At 45.8% G+C, this 16,991-nt stretch overlaps 1 protein-coding gene across 1 annotated transcript in view; it reads left to right on the top strand.

Moving 5' to 3' along the window:
• The first annotated feature begins 12,887 nt into the window (after positions 1-12,887).
• TMEFF1 (transmembrane protein with EGF like and two follistatin like domains 1) overlaps positions 12,888-16,991 on the top strand; it is a 224,804-nt gene continuing 220,700 nt past the window's right edge. Inside the window, exon 1 of the mRNA XM_073332493.2 lies at positions 12,888-13,435. Within this exon, the coding sequence (XP_073188594.1) occupies positions 13,195-13,435 (241 nt within the window). The 5' untranslated portion in view covers positions 12,888-13,194. The remainder of the gene's footprint in view (positions 13,436-16,991) is intronic.

Consider the following 16,991-nt stretch of genomic DNA (forward strand, 5'->3'; position numbering starts at 1 on the left):
AGGGTTCAATCCATCCCATCATCCAGATCATTAATGAAGATGTTGAACAAAAGCAGCCCCAGGACCAACCCCTGGGGCATGCTGCTTGATACCAGCTGCCAACTAGTCTGATGATCTAGCTAGCTTTCTATTCACTTTATAGTCCATTCATCCAATCCATAATTTTTTAACTTGCTGGCAAGAATACTGTGGGAGACTGTATCAAAACTTTGCTAAAGCCATGTCCACCACTTTCTCCATATCCACAGAGCCAGTTATCTCATCATAGAAGGCAATCAGGTTGGTCAGTTATGACTTGCCCGTGGTGAATCCATGTTGACTGTTCCTGATTACCTTCCTCTTCTCCAAGTGCTTCAAAATGGTTTCCTTGAGGACCTGCTCCATGATTTTTCTGGGAACAGAGGTGAGTCTGACCAGTCTGTGGTCTCCCAGATTCTCCTTCTTTCCTTTTTAAAAGATGGGCACTATATTTGCCTTTTTCCAATCATCTGGGACATCCCCCGATCATCAGGAGTTTTCAAAGATTATGGCTCTGCAATCACATCAGCCAGCTCCCTCAGCACCGTTGGATGCATTCCATCTGGTCCCATGGACTTGTGCATGTCCAGATTTTCTAAATAGTCCTTGTGATGGTGCTGCCTGTGGTAGCCAGCTAAGGTCACTCAATCAGGGTGAACTGCAAACAGAACTGGGCAGACAAACCCCAAATGCTGGTGGATATTCCAAGACTTAGATTTACCAAGCCAGCACAAAACAGCTTCTATATTACCTCACTGGTTACTCAGAAGTCCAAATAATGCAGTTCCCTTAAAGTACCCAGCCTCAGGCCTCTATCCAGACACACATGTCAAACATACGATGATAAATTCTGAAAAATCTTATTTTGTAATATAAAAGAAAAGGTTCTCCTGATCCCAAAGGACCAAGCCCCAGACCCAGGTCAAATAATAACTTAGATCGTACCCCAAATACACGCTATAGTCAATTCTTACTAACTAAACTAAAATTTATTTAAAAAGAAAAGAGAGAGAGTGTTGGTTAAAAGATCACTATACATACAGACTTGAATTCAATTTTTGAGGTTCAGATACATAGCAGAGATGAGCTTGTAGTTGCCAAAAGTCCTTTTAGAAATAGTCCATAGGTTATAGTCCAATGTCTATCTTCAGGGTGACTCCAGTCAGTGATTGGGGATCTCAATGCTTATGGCTTAAGGTGCCCCCCTCTTGAAACCCAAAGCAGATCTGAGATGAAGAAGGATTGTGTCCCAAGGTTTTTATACATTTCCTGCAGCCTTTTGGCCTGAGAAAACAATAGGCTTAACATTCCTTCTTCCAACCATCATGGCAATTAGCACAGGATAATTTATCCATTAAACAGTTCAGACACAGGTTATCACAACCTTCAAAGAGACATAGACAATAATACTATTTCACTCAAGTATATGTTAATATTCCTTTTTTGATCTTTGAATCAAAGCTATAGCAATAGACAAGACTTGTTTGCTTACATCACAAGACCTGAGCAAACATCTACTCTTCTATCTCTAACAATACAGGCTTGCATTTCAAAGCTCTATTCATTTACATATCTTCCTAACCAGTCTCTAAAGTTCAGCCATGGGTCAGGTCAGTGTGAGTTAATTAACTCTTTCTGGCCCTGTCATCTTTCAATGAGATATTATATTACATTCATAACATCACAGTCCTTAACCTGTTCTTTCACTACTGAGGGCTGCTCATCTCCTCCCCATACTGTGCTGCCCAGTGCAGCAGTCTGGGAGGTGACCTTGTCTGTGAAGACCAAGGCAAAAAAGGCATTGAGTACTTCAGCTTTTTCCACATCACCTGTCACTAGGTTGCATCCCCCATTCAGTAAGGGACCCACACTTTCCCTGACCTTCCTCTTGTTGCTAACATACCTGTAGAAACCTTTCTTGTTACCTTTCACATCCCTTGCTAGCTGCAACTCCAATCGTGCTTTGGTCTTCTTGATTACACCCTGCATGCTTGAGCAATATTTTTATATTCCTCCCTAGTCATCTGTCCAAGTTTCTACTTCTTGTAAGCTTCCCTTTTGTGTTTAAGATCACTGAAGATAAGCTATTACCAGCAGGACAGTGGGGTGGGAGGAGGTATTGTTTCATATTCTCTGTGTATATATAAAGTCTGCTGCAGTTTCCACGATATGCATCTGAGGAAGTGAGCTGTAGCTCACGAAAGCTTATGCTCTAATAAATTGGTTAGTCTCTAAGGTGCCACAAGTACTCCTTTTCTTTTTGAAGATTTCTCTGTTAAGCCAAGCTGGTTGCCTGCCATATGTGCTATTCTTTCTGCACATTGGGATGGTTTGTTCCTGCACCCTCAATAAGGCTTCCTGAAAATACTGCCAGCTCTCCTGGACTCCTTTCCCCTTCATATTAGCCTCCGAGGGGATCCTGCCCATCAGTTCCCTAAGGGAGTCAAAGTCTGCTTTTCTGAAGTCCAGAGTCCGTATTCTGCTGCTCTCCTTTCTTCCTTTCGTCGGGATCCTGCACGTGACCATCTCATGGTCGCTGCTGTCCAGGTTGCCACCCATTTCTACTTCCCCTACCAATTCTTCCCTGTTTGTGAGCAGAAGGTCAAGAGGAGCACAGCCCTAGTTGGTTCCTCCAGCACTTGCATCAGGAAGTTGTCCCCAACACTCTCCAAAAACTTCCTTGTCTGTGTATTGCTGTATTGCTCTCCCAGCAGATGTCAGGGTGATTAAAGACCCCATGAGACCCAGGGCCTGTGATTTGGAAACTTCTGTTAGTTGTCTGAATAAAGCCTTGTCTACCACATCCTTCTGGTCTGGTGGTCTATAGCAGATGCCCACCATAAGACCACCCTTGTTGCTCTCACCTCTAAACGTAACCCAAAAACTCTCAACAGGCTTTTCTGCAGTTTCATACTGGAGCTCTGAGCAACCATACTGCTCTCTTACATACAGTGCAACTCCTCCACCTTTTCTCCAGTGCCTGTCCTTCCTGAACAGTTTGTACCCAACCATGACAGTTCTCCAGTCATGTGAGTTACCCCACCAAGTTTCTGTTATTCCAATCACATCATAATTCCTTGACTGTGCCAGGACTTCTAATTCTTCCTACTTGTTTCCCAGGCTTCTTGCTTTAGAAAGATGCTGATAATTTAGAGGAAGTTCCGAAAAAAGCAACAAATATGATTAATGGTCTGGAGGGACTGATTTATGAGGAAAGATCAAAAGAGCTAAATTATATCAAGTTTTACTAAATGACACTTAAAGAGTTTTTTATCTTAACTAAGAAAAGAGAATTGTTTAGAGTGGCCCAGAAGGGACCTACGATATAGAAAGGATGGTCATGTAATTGAAGCACCAGACTGGGATTCAGAAGATAGGGATTCTATACTTGTCTTTTCTACTTCCTAGATTGACCTTTGGCAAATCATTTAATCTTTCATTGCCTCAGTTTCCCTATATGTACAATGGCAATAATCTTACTTCCCTACTTCACAGGGGTGTTATGAGCATAAACTTGTTAATAGTTGTGAGGTAGTCAGTGTGGTAATGAGTGCCACAGAAAAGTCTGATAGTGATAGGATGAAATTTAGAAAAGTTAAATCAGTAAAAAAATTGTAATGGTGAACTCTATTAGACTATGAAATAATCCTCCTGGAAAATGATAGAAGCACACTACTTAAGACATTTTAAAATGGACTAACAAAAAACCATGTTGCAAAGAACTTGAGAGCAATTTCGCACTGATGGGGGGCAAGGAGGAGGGGTGGGGACTATATAGTGGGTTGTGATGTGTTGAAATGGTGGGGGAAAAGTGACAAATTGAAGACACAGTAAGAAAGGGACATAGGATCTCATCAATAGGAATCATTCCATTGACATGAATGGGATTTGGATCTAGTCCATAGAGAGGAGGAGATATTGTGGGAAAGGACAGACAATCTAATAGAAAGGGGAGATGTACAAGTGAGAAGCCTTCACAGGGAAGGACAACAGTTGAGAAAAGGAAAAAAAACAGGTAAGAAAAGCAGAGAAACAACAGAAGAAAAATGGGGCGGGGGTGAGGGGTGGGACAGGGGAAAGAAAAATAGGAGAGTAGTCAAAGATGAAATACCAGATAGAGAGACATAGGAAAATAAGGCAGAGACACTTTATGCTGACAGAAACAGGCCCTCTTGCCAAAGTTGCTGCTAGTGTAAGCGGGTGGATGGTCCTGATATTGTCCAACGTTTTAGCTGGTCCCTCTGTGTTACTCTCTCAGGACCTCCTCGTTCAGTCTGGATAGTGTAAACCGGCAGTTCGGGATTGTTGTGGGTGACCACAGTATGGGGGTTTGACTCCCATTTGTCCTGTATTTTATTACATCTCCAGCATCTATGTTTACAAACTGGTGCACAGTCACCAGGTCTGATGAGAACCCCACTGGAATTGCGATCATAAGTCCTTTTCCTACTTTAGGCTGTGTCTTTAGTTGTACTGAGAGCAACTTTGCCAGCTGTCTTTGGCCTGTCATGGACACCTTTGACTCAGTCATCGAAACTGGTCACCTCATCCTTAGAAAAGACTTCTTGATGCTTCTCTGGCAACACCCATAAGTTAGCCACCTGCACAGGAATCAGCCCTTGAGCGCTGCTTGAACTGGAACTGGCAGTCTCCCACCACATCTTTCTCAAGGAAAGGTAACTTGTCCTCCCTTCTCCCTCCTTGTCACCCGCAGCTCATTTCTGTTCTCTTCAAGTGTTACCTTCACCTGAGGAACCACCTCCTCAGGCCAGCGTACCTCTGCTGTTCTGATTTGAGGATGCAACTCCACAGCCTTTGCACCTGAGTTTAGAAGACTCCCTGGTACTCTTCCTTTGATGGCATTAGTCGGTACATTGGCTGGCTGGAGCTTACTAGCTAGGCTTGCCCCAGATTTAAGCTCTACAAAAGCTCGATATCCATTGGTATTTCCTGGTATCCAGCAGCATTCATCAAGGATCTTCCCTCTCCAAGGAGGAATAACAGTCTTCTGTCTTCTGTCCACTTTAACATTTCCAATCCACCCCATGGAGCCCAGGGAATGGCTCTGTCTCGCCGCTCGAGCCAGTACCCTACTCAGCACAGCATTTTTTTTAGAGTGCCCATGATGGTTCATCCTCCTGGTTCCTTCTCCTGGCAACAGTAGCTCCTTCAGCTCACTAATGATGTCCATTTCTAGAATCCCTGTGACTCCTTCTCTCATATGGCTCCCGTTAAAGGCTTTGTCTTTCAGGATGAAGATGCATGTTCTTGGCAGTGTCTGGCCAGTGTCTGGCCCACTATATCTGCTTTGAGGCATCCCAACACTGGGAATTCCAATCCATTAACTGCTGTTAGATGTACAAACCGTGTGCTGTGCATAATCAGCTCCTTGTCCTTCAAATATTTTTGAAAATGTGACTCAGTAATGGTGATGACTTCTGAGCCAGTATCTAACAAACATCTGGTCCTCACCCCTGCTATCCATACTTCAGAAGTTAGAATGCTCGCTCAACGAAGTTGCTAGCTATGCTGGCCCTGTCTGCGTTCCTTTCCACACTGTATACAGAGTGATTTTTCACCAGGGACAGGCCTAGGAATCCTTCTGCCTTTGTTTGGCTTTCTACTGTAGATGGACCACTCACTCCTGCTGCCCCTTTGGTTTTGAATGCCTGGGCCTCTGTTCTCCTTCTCAGTGGACATTCTCAGCTAGTATGCCCTGGACTTTCAAAGTGTAAGAAATGTACCTTCCCAGCTCGTCCTTCAGTGGGGAATCTTTGGGATCCTGGTGTCCTTGAATACTTTGGCATACTAATGGGATTTTTTCTTTCATCACTTTGGTCATCACTTTCAGCATCTCCTCCTGTTGGATCACCAGTTTTTGGACAGCTTCACTTAAACTTTCCAGTTAACTGTGTTTGGGGCAGGGTCTTTTCCCCAGTAGTTGCATTTACTAGGCCCCTACTTTGGGTAGGCTTGGCCATCTCTTCCACAGGAACTTCCTCTTCTTCAGACCACATAATGGCAGCCTGCATGAGTTCATGGAACTTCTTACCAGGCTCTTCCTTAAAACTTCTTTTCATTTCACGGTGAAGGGAATCATCCCAGAGCTCTAGCACCAACTGTTCTTTCAGAACCATATCTGGGTCTGGAACTCGTTGAAGGTCTTGCCGCTCCACTTTGATCATTCTCTTCTGGAGGTCATACGTGTACGCCTGGACAGTTTCAGCGGACTCCTGCTTTCTCTCCAAGAACTCCTTCAGTCAGGTTCCCATGGGTATCTTGTCTCCATACACTTCTAGGAGGAATTCAGATACCTTTTCCACATCTTTCTTATCTGCCATTGCCATGAACTTTACTGTGGCCTTGGCCTGGCCCTTGAGGTGTTCTTCTATGAAGTCCACACTATCTTCTTCAGGTACTCTTAGCACACGCAGAGCCACCTTCACAGACTTGACCCACTCTACCATAACGTCTCTTGGTCTAGTAGGGAAGCCACCGAACTCCGTGACCTTCTGCTCCCATGGGACATAAATAGTAGGGGGTTTCTTAGCTTCTGCTGCCTGTTGGTCTATTACTGCCTTAGCCAGTGATAAGGCTTCTCTCTGTTTGGTTCTAGTTTGTTGTAATGCCTCAGCTTGGTCTGATAATATGCGCTGAAGTTCAGCAAACTGGGCCTGTAGTTCTTCAGTTCCAGTCATAGTAGGGTTCTTGACCAGGCCTGGACAGTGCTACTAGAACTCAACCAGTAAACCAATGGGGTGGACCCTGTGGATAGGATCCTGTTCATGACGTAAATTATGTAAGCAGAAGAATGTAATTCAAGCAAATACACTTTATTAAACAGCAACCAATTTTAAAAAATAAGGAAAAGGTGGGAGAGGTTAAAGGAAAACATGTCACCCCGCTCAGTGGCACAAGGACATCACAACTAGAAGTCTCTGGAATGTAAGGGAAGTTCAATCTGTTCCTCACATGTCCCAGGCCTCCTTCTCAGGCCTTGGCTGTGCTGCAGGGATGCTGAGCGTCGGACACTAGCTCTGGCAGTGGCCACACACCCTCAGGCTCTAGGTGACAGGATCCTTCTTCCCAGGGTCAGCCCACGCCCCCCCTCCCCCCAACCTCCGCATTGGGGTTATGATCCCCCTCCCAGTCTGGCCTGCAAGGCCACTTGGCTGGGGACCTCTCCCTGCGCTGGGACTGCTGCCCAGGGTCCCCCCCTCACATTCTCCAGCTGCTCACCGCACCCAACTCCAGACTGCTCCAGCCCCAGATCCAGCTCCACTCTGCCTCATCACTGATGCTGCTCTGCCTCCAGTGCAGCTCCCAGGGCTGCTTCTCTGGCCCCTCTGGCTCTGGTTGCTTCAATTCTCCTCCCAGCACAGATCTGCTCCTTGGGCTGCTTCTCTGGCTTTTGTTGCTGTGATCTGCTCTGTGGGCTGCTTCCCTGGTTCTCTCTGGCCAACTTGGTCCTGCTCCCCAGCTCAGCTCGGGCCCCTGCTCTCTCTTTAGCTCAGCCCCACTCCTTTCCAGGCAATTCCAGCTCACATGGAGGATGAGACCTCCCTGGCTCCGTCATTAGCCTGCCTGCCTGTCAATCAGGCTGACATGGAGCATTGGCCTCTCCCCATTGCCCCTGGGGAATGTCGGTCTCAGGGTCCTGATTTCCTGTGGACCCTTCCCCTTTCTTGTGGTACTGTGAGCTAGCCAACCAAAACACCCCCCATTGAGTTTTAGTAAGGGCCAGCAGTCCCCTTACACTAGGCATTGAGAACAAAGGGACATCAAAACACTCGACCAAATTTAAAAAAGGAAAAGGAGAACCGCGGAAAAATAGTCTGCAGGAGAGCTACGTTTGATTACTGCAGTCTCAGATCTGAGCTGATAGAACAGGGGAAACACAGTGCTAAGTCCTGGAAGCAGAGTCTCTTCTCTGGTTCAACAGGAGCCTGTCCAGCTGAAAGATCCTACCTATTCAGAGAGCAGTTGGCTGCATCTTATATGAGTGCATGTCTAAATAAAATGTTTAGGGTGTTATTGATAAGACTCTCGTGGGCTGGATCTGAATTCTGTGTCAGGTTCCTGGATTCTGCACCACTCAGGCATGGCAGACTGAAAATTCTGTGGTATTGTTATATAATTTTAAGATGTAGATTTTTAATTCATGAAGTATGAAATTAAATGATACAATCAGTATAGTAGGCCCTTTGTTATTTATTTTGATATTACACTTAAGGCTGCATGTCTGTCACGGACATCACGGAAGTCCTAGATTCCATGACTTTCCGTGACCTCCGTGATTTCTGCAGCAGCCAGTGCTGGCTCAGGGTCTGCCCGAGTCGGGCAGCCCCTGGGCCAGCAGCAGCAGTTTGGGTGTGTGGGAAGAGGCTCAGGGCTGGGGTGGGGTGGGGGCTCCCTGACTCCCACTGGCATGTCCCTGTAGCTCCTAGTGGGAGGGGCCAGGGGCTCTGTGTGCTGCTCACAAAGGCCACCCGCGCATCTCCCATTGGCTGTGGTTCCCGGCCAATAGGAGTCGTGGAGCCAGCGCTTGTGGTGGGAGCAGCGCATGGAGCCCCCTTGGCCGTCCCTCCTCCTAGGAGCTGCAGTGACATGCCAGCTGGAGCCAGGTAGGGAGCCTGCCAGCCCCGCCAACCTTCCCCTGCCTCAGCACCAGCAATGGTCCCGGGCCACCGCCCGCCTCCTCCCCAGCACCAGCGGGGGTCCTGGGTGACCCCCCCAGCACTCACGGTGCTCCCCAGACTGCCCCTCCCCAGTGCACCTGCAGCCCCCCCCCCGGCCCAAGTTTTAGTTATGAGTATATAGTAAAAGTCATGTACAGGTCACGAGCCATGAATTTTTGTTTACTGCCCATAACCTGTCCATGACTTTTACTAAATACCCGTGAGTAAAATGTAGCCTTAATTACACTTAATATATTTATACCATCCCTGATGCTCAGATTCAAAATTCCAAACGCTTATATTGAAAATGCTTAATTGTATTATCTAAATTGTCCGGGTTCAGGTTGGTGATTTTGAGAAGGGGTTTTTGGCACCTGAGGAAGCATTGGAGACAGCTTGAAACTGTGGGATAAGAACAGTTGTAGGATGAGGTGGATGTTTCTGTTAAAAAGCTCAACCCTGAAACTGTTGACATGAGTCATCCTTACTGAGCTGAAGAGAGCAGTTAGCGTCTCTCAGAGCTATTGTTTCAGGCTGTTTGCAGACTCAGGAAGACAACACTATTCCAATTTACACTTATTTAGTGTTTCTGAGATTTTCTTCACAAGTACAAGTGCTAGAAACATATTTTAACAGAACAAAAACTGAGATTCATAAGTACAATTCTCTAGTAGAGTTGGGCAACTTATTTTGGACAAAACTCTTTTCCAACAAAAAAACACAAAGATTTGGGTTGACCACAATAATTCGCAAATTTGGGTTGAGGAAAAATTGGGTTGGGGAGAAAAAAAAGAAAACGCAGAAAAAAAAGAAAAAATCAAAATGTAATGCTTTGATACTTTTTAAAATATTTTGAGTTTTCAATTTGAAACACCTTTCTGATTTGAATCTTACTGCAGTTTTATTTTCAAAAAAGCATCCCCCCAAATGAAATAAAACATTTTGTTTAACCCAAACCAATTTATGTTATTTTTTACTTTTTTGGTTCACTAAAAAGTTAAAAAAATGTTTTGGGTTGCTCTCTGTCAAATTCAACTCCTCACAGTGGCATCTTTGCTCTTCTCCATACCCACATAATCCTCATCTCTTTTAGTATGTGGGTTCTCCCTCACCCAGCCAATACAGGGAGATAACAATAAAGAGAAGGTAGCTCCATTAGAAGTAGACCCTTTAAATATTATCCTTTGTTGCTCAGGGCCCCTATGAGAGATGAAGATTTTAGGCACTCTAAATAAATGCCACCTTTCACACAGGACCAATTGGAGGTGAGATGAAATGTAAACATTTTTCCAGTAAATGGGGGAAAAAAAGACAGTAATTGAAATAAGGTCATGTTCATTTACCAGAGACTACCACTACCAAATGCTGATAGCGTTTAACGTGATTCCATATTTGTGATTTTCTTATTGTGGAATTCCATTAGTTTGCAACAAACTATGGGTATAGGTAGAGCAGCTTGTTTAAGAATTATAATTATACACTTCAGGTTTCAGAGTAGCAGCCATGTTAGTCTGTATCCTCAAAAAGAAAAGGAGGACTTGTGGCACCTTAGAGACTAACAAATTTATTTGAGCATAAGCTTTCGTGAGCTACAGCTCACCTCATCGGATGCAGTCTTATAATTCTTCTGCTTCTTTTAATGGTCAGGGAAGCTCTTTTTAAAAAAGAAAACCAACCAACTAACCACCACCACCACAATAACAAAAAAACAAAACAAAACAAAACAAAAAACCAAAAAAAACCCCAGAGGGCAGAAGAAGAATCAATACCCACAGGGCATAGTCTGAATTTGCCAAACCAATCAGGCTTCATTGTATCATCCACTGAAGGCTAGCTACTCACAACAAATTTTTGGGTGGCCTCAGAGTGTGGCCACCAACTCTTGCTGATATTTTTTCTAGAATACTTAATTAACTTTAGGAAAAATAAATACATATGCACATATACATGTCCAAATCATTGTAATTTATTTATGTAGGTTTTTTTTTACCAACTCAGTAATAAAAAAAAAAATGTACAGACTTCTCTATTCTTTACTGGACCTAAACAGAATAGAAACATAAATAAGGTGCTTTGCATGTTCTTGTCTTTTTTCTTTTGTTTCTTTTGCTTTTCTGGTTGCTTTTTTAAAAAACTTGCTGGTTAACAAACATATATATATCACTTTTAACAACAGACTTACGCAGCCCCGGCAAGCCTGGGGACAAAGTAAGCCCTGGATGGGGAGGTGGGTACAGAGGCAGCAGGGGCTAGGGGTGATGGGGCACTGGGGGATGCAACGGGAGCCAGGGGTGATGGAGGGGTGAACTCAAGGCCAGAGCCTGCTACCGCACGGCTAGCAAATGGAGCCTGAAGCCCCGTGACTGGAGCCTGCCACCCGCCACCCCAGGGCTGAAGCCTGACCCCGCCACCCCTGGGAAGGTGGGGAACTCACACTTGTTGTCTGTTCCTCCAGCTTTTGTGTTTCCAGAGCGGGGCAGGGCTCAATCACTGCTGGCGGCCCTGGGGGAGGGTCCACTGCTTTTCCCCTGCCCCATCACTGCCCAAGAGGCTGTGGCCACAAGAAAAGCCCCTGGTGGCCACCACGGTGGCCGCATTTGAGAAACGCTGACTAAGCCTGATGTGGCTCTCCGAGTTTAAACAAAGGGCAGAATTGCCAACCCCAGGAATTCAAAAATAGAATACAAACCAAAATAAAAACCATGGGACTTATTTCCATTGTGAAATGCACATAAGACCTCCTTGGTTCCCACCCCATCTCCATAGCATCCCTGCCAGTGATATCCTGAAAGGAGCAAAAAAGTTAGGAATACCATGTGATAGAGATAGTGCTGCACTCCATTTGCCAATAGGAAATTGCTGTTCCAGCCTCGGCAGAATTGATCCTATCTTTTCATCAGCAGCCAGCCCTTCTTTAAGTTTTATGGGGAGTGTTTTAGGCTAGATCTGTCATCCTGGAGGGCTAAACCCACTTTAAGGCCCCAATCCTGCAATGGGATCTCTCCATGGCAGACTTCTGTGCCCACTTGTTGCAGGAGTAGGTCCTTAGTCCTGCCTGCAGGTATTTAATTTGTTGTTTCACTAGGGGGAGCACCTTAAGCACTCTGCAGCAGGTAGAAGAATCTGCTTGCTCTGCAATATGAATGGCTCATGTGGAAGGTTAGAGAAGGCTGCTTTTCCCAAGGACTAGCACCAAATATATGTCATAGTTTAGACTTGTCCAAGGAAAATCTTCTGTTGCATGTGTTATTTTTGTGTTATTTCTATATCAGAAACATGCATCCTGTTGCAAATGTACATTGCCCTTCAGGGCCATCTAGTAAGAACTGGTTTCAGAGTGGGCTTTAGCCCATGAAAGCTTATGTTAGTCTCTAAGGTGCCACAAGTACTCCTCGGTTTTTTTGCTAGTAAGAACTGTATCCTGTCATAACTGTATCCTGTCATTGCAATCTATAACCCACATCCTGCAGACACGTGCTCAGCTTTATGTAGGTGAGTAGTCCCTTTCATTTCAAGGAGCAGTTCTGTCCCACTCACTCCAAGTGCCTCCAGGAGAGGCTGCTTTTGAGAGAAGTGACCAGAAGTGAAGTGACTAGAAGGGGGCAAGTAGTCCCCGCACTTTCCTCTACTGTACTGACTGGGATTTGGAAATTGCTCCTGTCCCAGGAGCCGGGCTGAGGTGCAGTAACAATTACAAGCAAAGCGTCCAGTTAATCAGCAACAATTCCAGTGGGCTGTGGGCTTCCTCCTCAGCCTCCCGCAGGCCAGCCTTGCAGAGGGCACCAAAGCGCCCCGCGGGGGTGGTGACAGCGGGACTCGCCCTGGGGATTTAGCACAGAGAGAGCTGCGCACAGTTCACCCCGCACTATTGTCGCCGCGTCCGCTGCTAGGGCCCCTCTCCTCCGCCCCCGGTGTCTCCGCGCTGCCCAGCGCCCTGCGGGGAGCGGGGGATGCCGCTCCCCGTCAGCTTGTGGCCTCACTGGTGAAGGGTGCTGCTGCAGCCGCCCCTCACCGTGGCCTCCCTGGGGGCGGGGGCGGCTGCTGCCCTTTGCCCAGCGTGGGGCGGGAGCGGCGACTGTGGGCGGGGGCGGGCGAGGTGCCACCGCGCCCGCTCGGGTTCCTGGGGCAAGCCCCAGCTCCTGAGGACGAAGTCCCCTCGCCTCCCCTGTGGGGGGGGGGGGCTGCCATCACGTGTGCGTCCTCCCCTCCTCCCTCCGCAGCAGCAGCCGCCTCAGCCCCGCTCCCTTTGTTGTAGCCGGAGCGGTGGCAGCGGCGCTGGTGGGCGCAGCGCACAAAGGAGCGAGCGGCCGCGGCGAGGGAGCGCAGCGGCTGCCGGGGGCGCAGGGACGCGCCGGGGGAGCCGGGAGGCGCGCGGGGGCGGCGCGGGCCGGCGGCGCCGGGTCTCTCTGGCGGTCCCGGCGGGGATGCTGAGGGCTGGCTCCGGCCCGGCGGAGAAGGGACGGTCCCTGCAGGGCAGCGCTGCCGCCGGCTCCGATTGATGCCCTGGGCCTGCCGCTCCCAGCCGCCGCCGCCACCATCCCGCTGCCGCTGCCCCCCCGCCATGGTGGCGGAGAGCCCGGCCGCCGCCCGGCCGCTGCCGGGCCCCCCCCGGGCGTGGTGCTTCACCTCGGTGATCCTGGCGTTCGCCCTCGCCGCCCTGCCCCCCGGCCGCGCCTCCAACCTGCTGCCCGGCGGCGAGTGCCAGGGCGGCGGCAAGGGGAAAGGCATCAACTGCTCAGGTAATGCCCCGGCAGCGGCCGGCTCCCCCGCGGCGCGGCCCCGGGCCACACGCCGCCCCTCGCACGTGCCGGGCTGGGGGCTGCGAGCCTGTGCCCACTGCGGGCCTGCCTGTGCCCATCGTGTTTACACGGCAGCGTGGAGCCGGGGTGGGAACGGGGCCGCACGCTGCCACTTCCTCGCTCCTGCCCTACGTGCTGCTGAAAACAAAGAGCCCGGGCTCCGGTTCAGGCTGTCCGGGGCTTGGTCCCAGACGCGATTTGCGGGTAACCTGAAAAGGAGGAGAAATTTTCTCCTCCATCGGACAAAATGGGCTTCCTTAGAGAAAGAAAGGAGTTTGTGATGTGTGGACCTTTTGATTTCTTTCTGTCTGTTGGTTGTGGGCATCGGCAGGTGCATGTCAATCGCACCCCCCCCCCCATCTTAACCTCTAATCTTTTATTCCACTTCCTCGGTCCTGTTTAAGAAAGGGGGGGGGGGTTAAATCCCAGAGGAGCCCACGTGACTGTAACCTATTAAAACAGTCACACTGAATATTCTTATATCTGCTTCTCTGTGTTTATAAATACAGTCCAAATACAGAGCCCTTATCCCCTTCAGCTGGTTGCTATGTAGATTCATTGTTGTTCTGATGATTGTTGTGGATGCTCCACTGTATCCACAGAAGCATTTCCAGGTCGTTCCTTATTTGAGCCACGGTAGAGGAATACTTTCTGACATCTGCTCATGCCAAACATATATGTGCACTATCATTTTAAAGTAGAATATAAATCCTTTTTCAATTTAGATGGATTTATGAGTATAAGGGATCGCTATTTTCATAATTCTTTCGGGACATTGAACAAGTAGAAGAAAGTAGCAATATCAATGTTATAATTGGTTTTGAATACTTTAAAATGTTTGTCTTCCTCAGTAATATTTTGATAAAATAATTTTAGTTTTTCCTTATTACAATTAGCTGTGTGTGTTGAACTTCTTTTAAAATCACAGATTAATTACACTAGAATGATCACTAGTAGAAGTGTTGCAAAGTGGTTGTCCGAGGTGATGAGCATTTCCTGTGAGGTGCTAAGTGCCCTCTATTCCCATTGTTTTTGATGAGAGTTGAAGGTAATTTGTACTTTGGAGGTGGCTATCTGCACTTTTTAGAATGGGGTCCTTATGCAGTATAGCAGTTTTGAAATAATTTCAGCAACAATTTCCCTTTTAGTATATGACATTTAAATTGTATAATGTTGGCTAATGCTGGCTATCAAATTTACCACCTAGCAAACCATGTCAAAATAATTTTGCAATATAATAAATCTCATCACTGCTTGTTTGCTCTTAATTTTAGCTCATCTTGACATCTAATATGTTGCTGTGTTGTACCAAACTACTACTTTTCTATTCCTGCTTGACTTTTTTTATTCTGTTTGCATAAATGTGATGGTTATTTTAAAAGGAAGGTTAATAGGTTACTGTGTCACTAGCATTAGTGGCTTACCCAACAGAGACATGTGGGTCATTAGACCACAGTATATGCATAAATCAACGAGGTTAACTATGAATGCTCAGTGAAGTATTTGAGGAAGTTGCTAAGGCAATGTGGAAACCATGTATATTATTATTCTTCTACATAAACGATCTTCCAAATAGCATTTTTAAACCCAGAAACTGAGAGAAAACTATGTGCTGTCTCAAAGCTATTCAGAATGATACAATTCTAGTTAAAACAGGCAGAGGTAGTTCTAATACTATATAAGTATACATGTCATGCATTGATTTTTAGCATAGCTTTAAAAGATGAAATAATTGTTTTATTTAAAAAAAACCTATTCAATTTTTCTGTATTAACCATACTGTGAGGGACTATGGGAGAATATTAAGAGGAAAATTTGTCGCAGTGAGTTTCTGTTATGTAAATCTGCATAATTCTCTTAATTTTTAGTGGATAAGCTTCTCCTAGCATAAGATAAGCTTACTGCATATTTACATATTATGGTCCAGATCCCCCGCTGGCATAAATTGACATGGCTCCATTCATAGTGGAGCTTCATTATATTTACTATCTGGTACCACTTTATTAACCAAAAATTAAGGTAAAACATTGAGAACTCTTCTTCAAATCTACAGAACTGTATAGATTGCTTTTGTATCTATCTATATTTGGAAGAAACAGAATGGATGGCTCTTAATTATTATTATTAGTATTATTATTTCTCTCAGCCTCATGCTGACATCAGACCTTATCCGCTGCTCTGGAGCAGTTTCTTAAACTTTTTGACCAGATGCTGCTTTTGCAGCGTCTTATCACCAGCAGATAAAGCATCTTCCGGTGAAATCTTTGCCAGTCCTACTGTATATCTGGAATTAACTATTGTGAAGTGCTGAACTCCCCTTCCTCACCCCTTGAATATTCTGTTCAAGAAATTGTCCATAATACATCGCCCATGCAAAAGCTCATTAAAAGAATGCAGGGTTGCAAAGTGAAGAACACAAAAGTTAGGAAACATCAAAATTAAGGTAGTTTGTGAAACCTTATTTGTCTTCATTCTAAATTCTTTCCTTTCTTCATAAGCATTACAGCAGTGGTTCTCATCCAAGGGTATGCAGAAGTCTTCCAGGGGGTACATCAACTCATCTAGGTATTTGCCTAGTTTTACAGCAGGCTACATAAAAAAGCACGAACAAAGTCAGTATAAACTAAAATTTCATACACACAAAATGAGAAAGTAAACAATTTTTCTATAATAGCATGCGGTGACACTTTTACATTTTTATGTCTGATTTTGTAAGTAAGTAGTTTTTAAGTGAGGTGAAACTTGGGGTACGCAAGACAAATCAGGCTCCTGAAAGGGGTACAGTAGTCTGGAAAGATTGAGAACCACTGCATTACAGTACGGTCTTTAGTTATGTGGTAACATAGTCACATCATCACTGAACTACTTTCTGTGAGTAAGTAGTTCACTTTGCTGCTCCTTTACAGTAGTATTTACTGGACTTATATATATGGGGTCTTATTCTGGCTTTATGTAACCATGCATACCATTTTTTGATTAGACCAAATATCTCCTTTGTGGCTCAGAGGGCACGTACTCTGCCCAAGGTTTTGACTTTCTGATATATAAAATGGGTGGTATTATACCTTCATGTAGGTTGTTGATGACTGACTGAGGCCAAGGAAAAAATAAGGACAATTTCCCTTATACAGGATTCCCTTTCTGTTAAATGTAGGGGAGCATGAATATTTACATAAGAATAACTTCACTGGATAGAAGGGTTCTAGAAGTGTAAAGTAACTAGGAACCATGGCTGGTGGAAGGGGATTCAATCAAGTGATGATGAAAAGTTTGAACCTTATCTGGAAAGAAGTATGGAGCCAGTGAGGAGACTTGTGTGTGGATGACATGGTCACAGCAGCAGGAGCGGAGAATTACTTTAGTTGTTGAATATATGGAGAGAGGTGAGGGTAAAAGTGGTCATTGTCACTAACACTAGTGTTGTGTGCTGGTATCGGTGATGAAGGGCAGTCTTCATGAGACACTCTCTATTAAGATGAGATCCACTCCACACTAT

The sequence above is a fragment of the Lepidochelys kempii genome, chromosome 2, assembly GCF_965140285.1.
Source record: "Lepidochelys kempii isolate rLepKem1 chromosome 2, rLepKem1.hap1, whole genome shotgun sequence".
NCBI classification, from domain to species: domain Eukaryota; kingdom Metazoa; phylum Chordata; order Testudines; family Cheloniidae; genus Lepidochelys; species Lepidochelys kempii.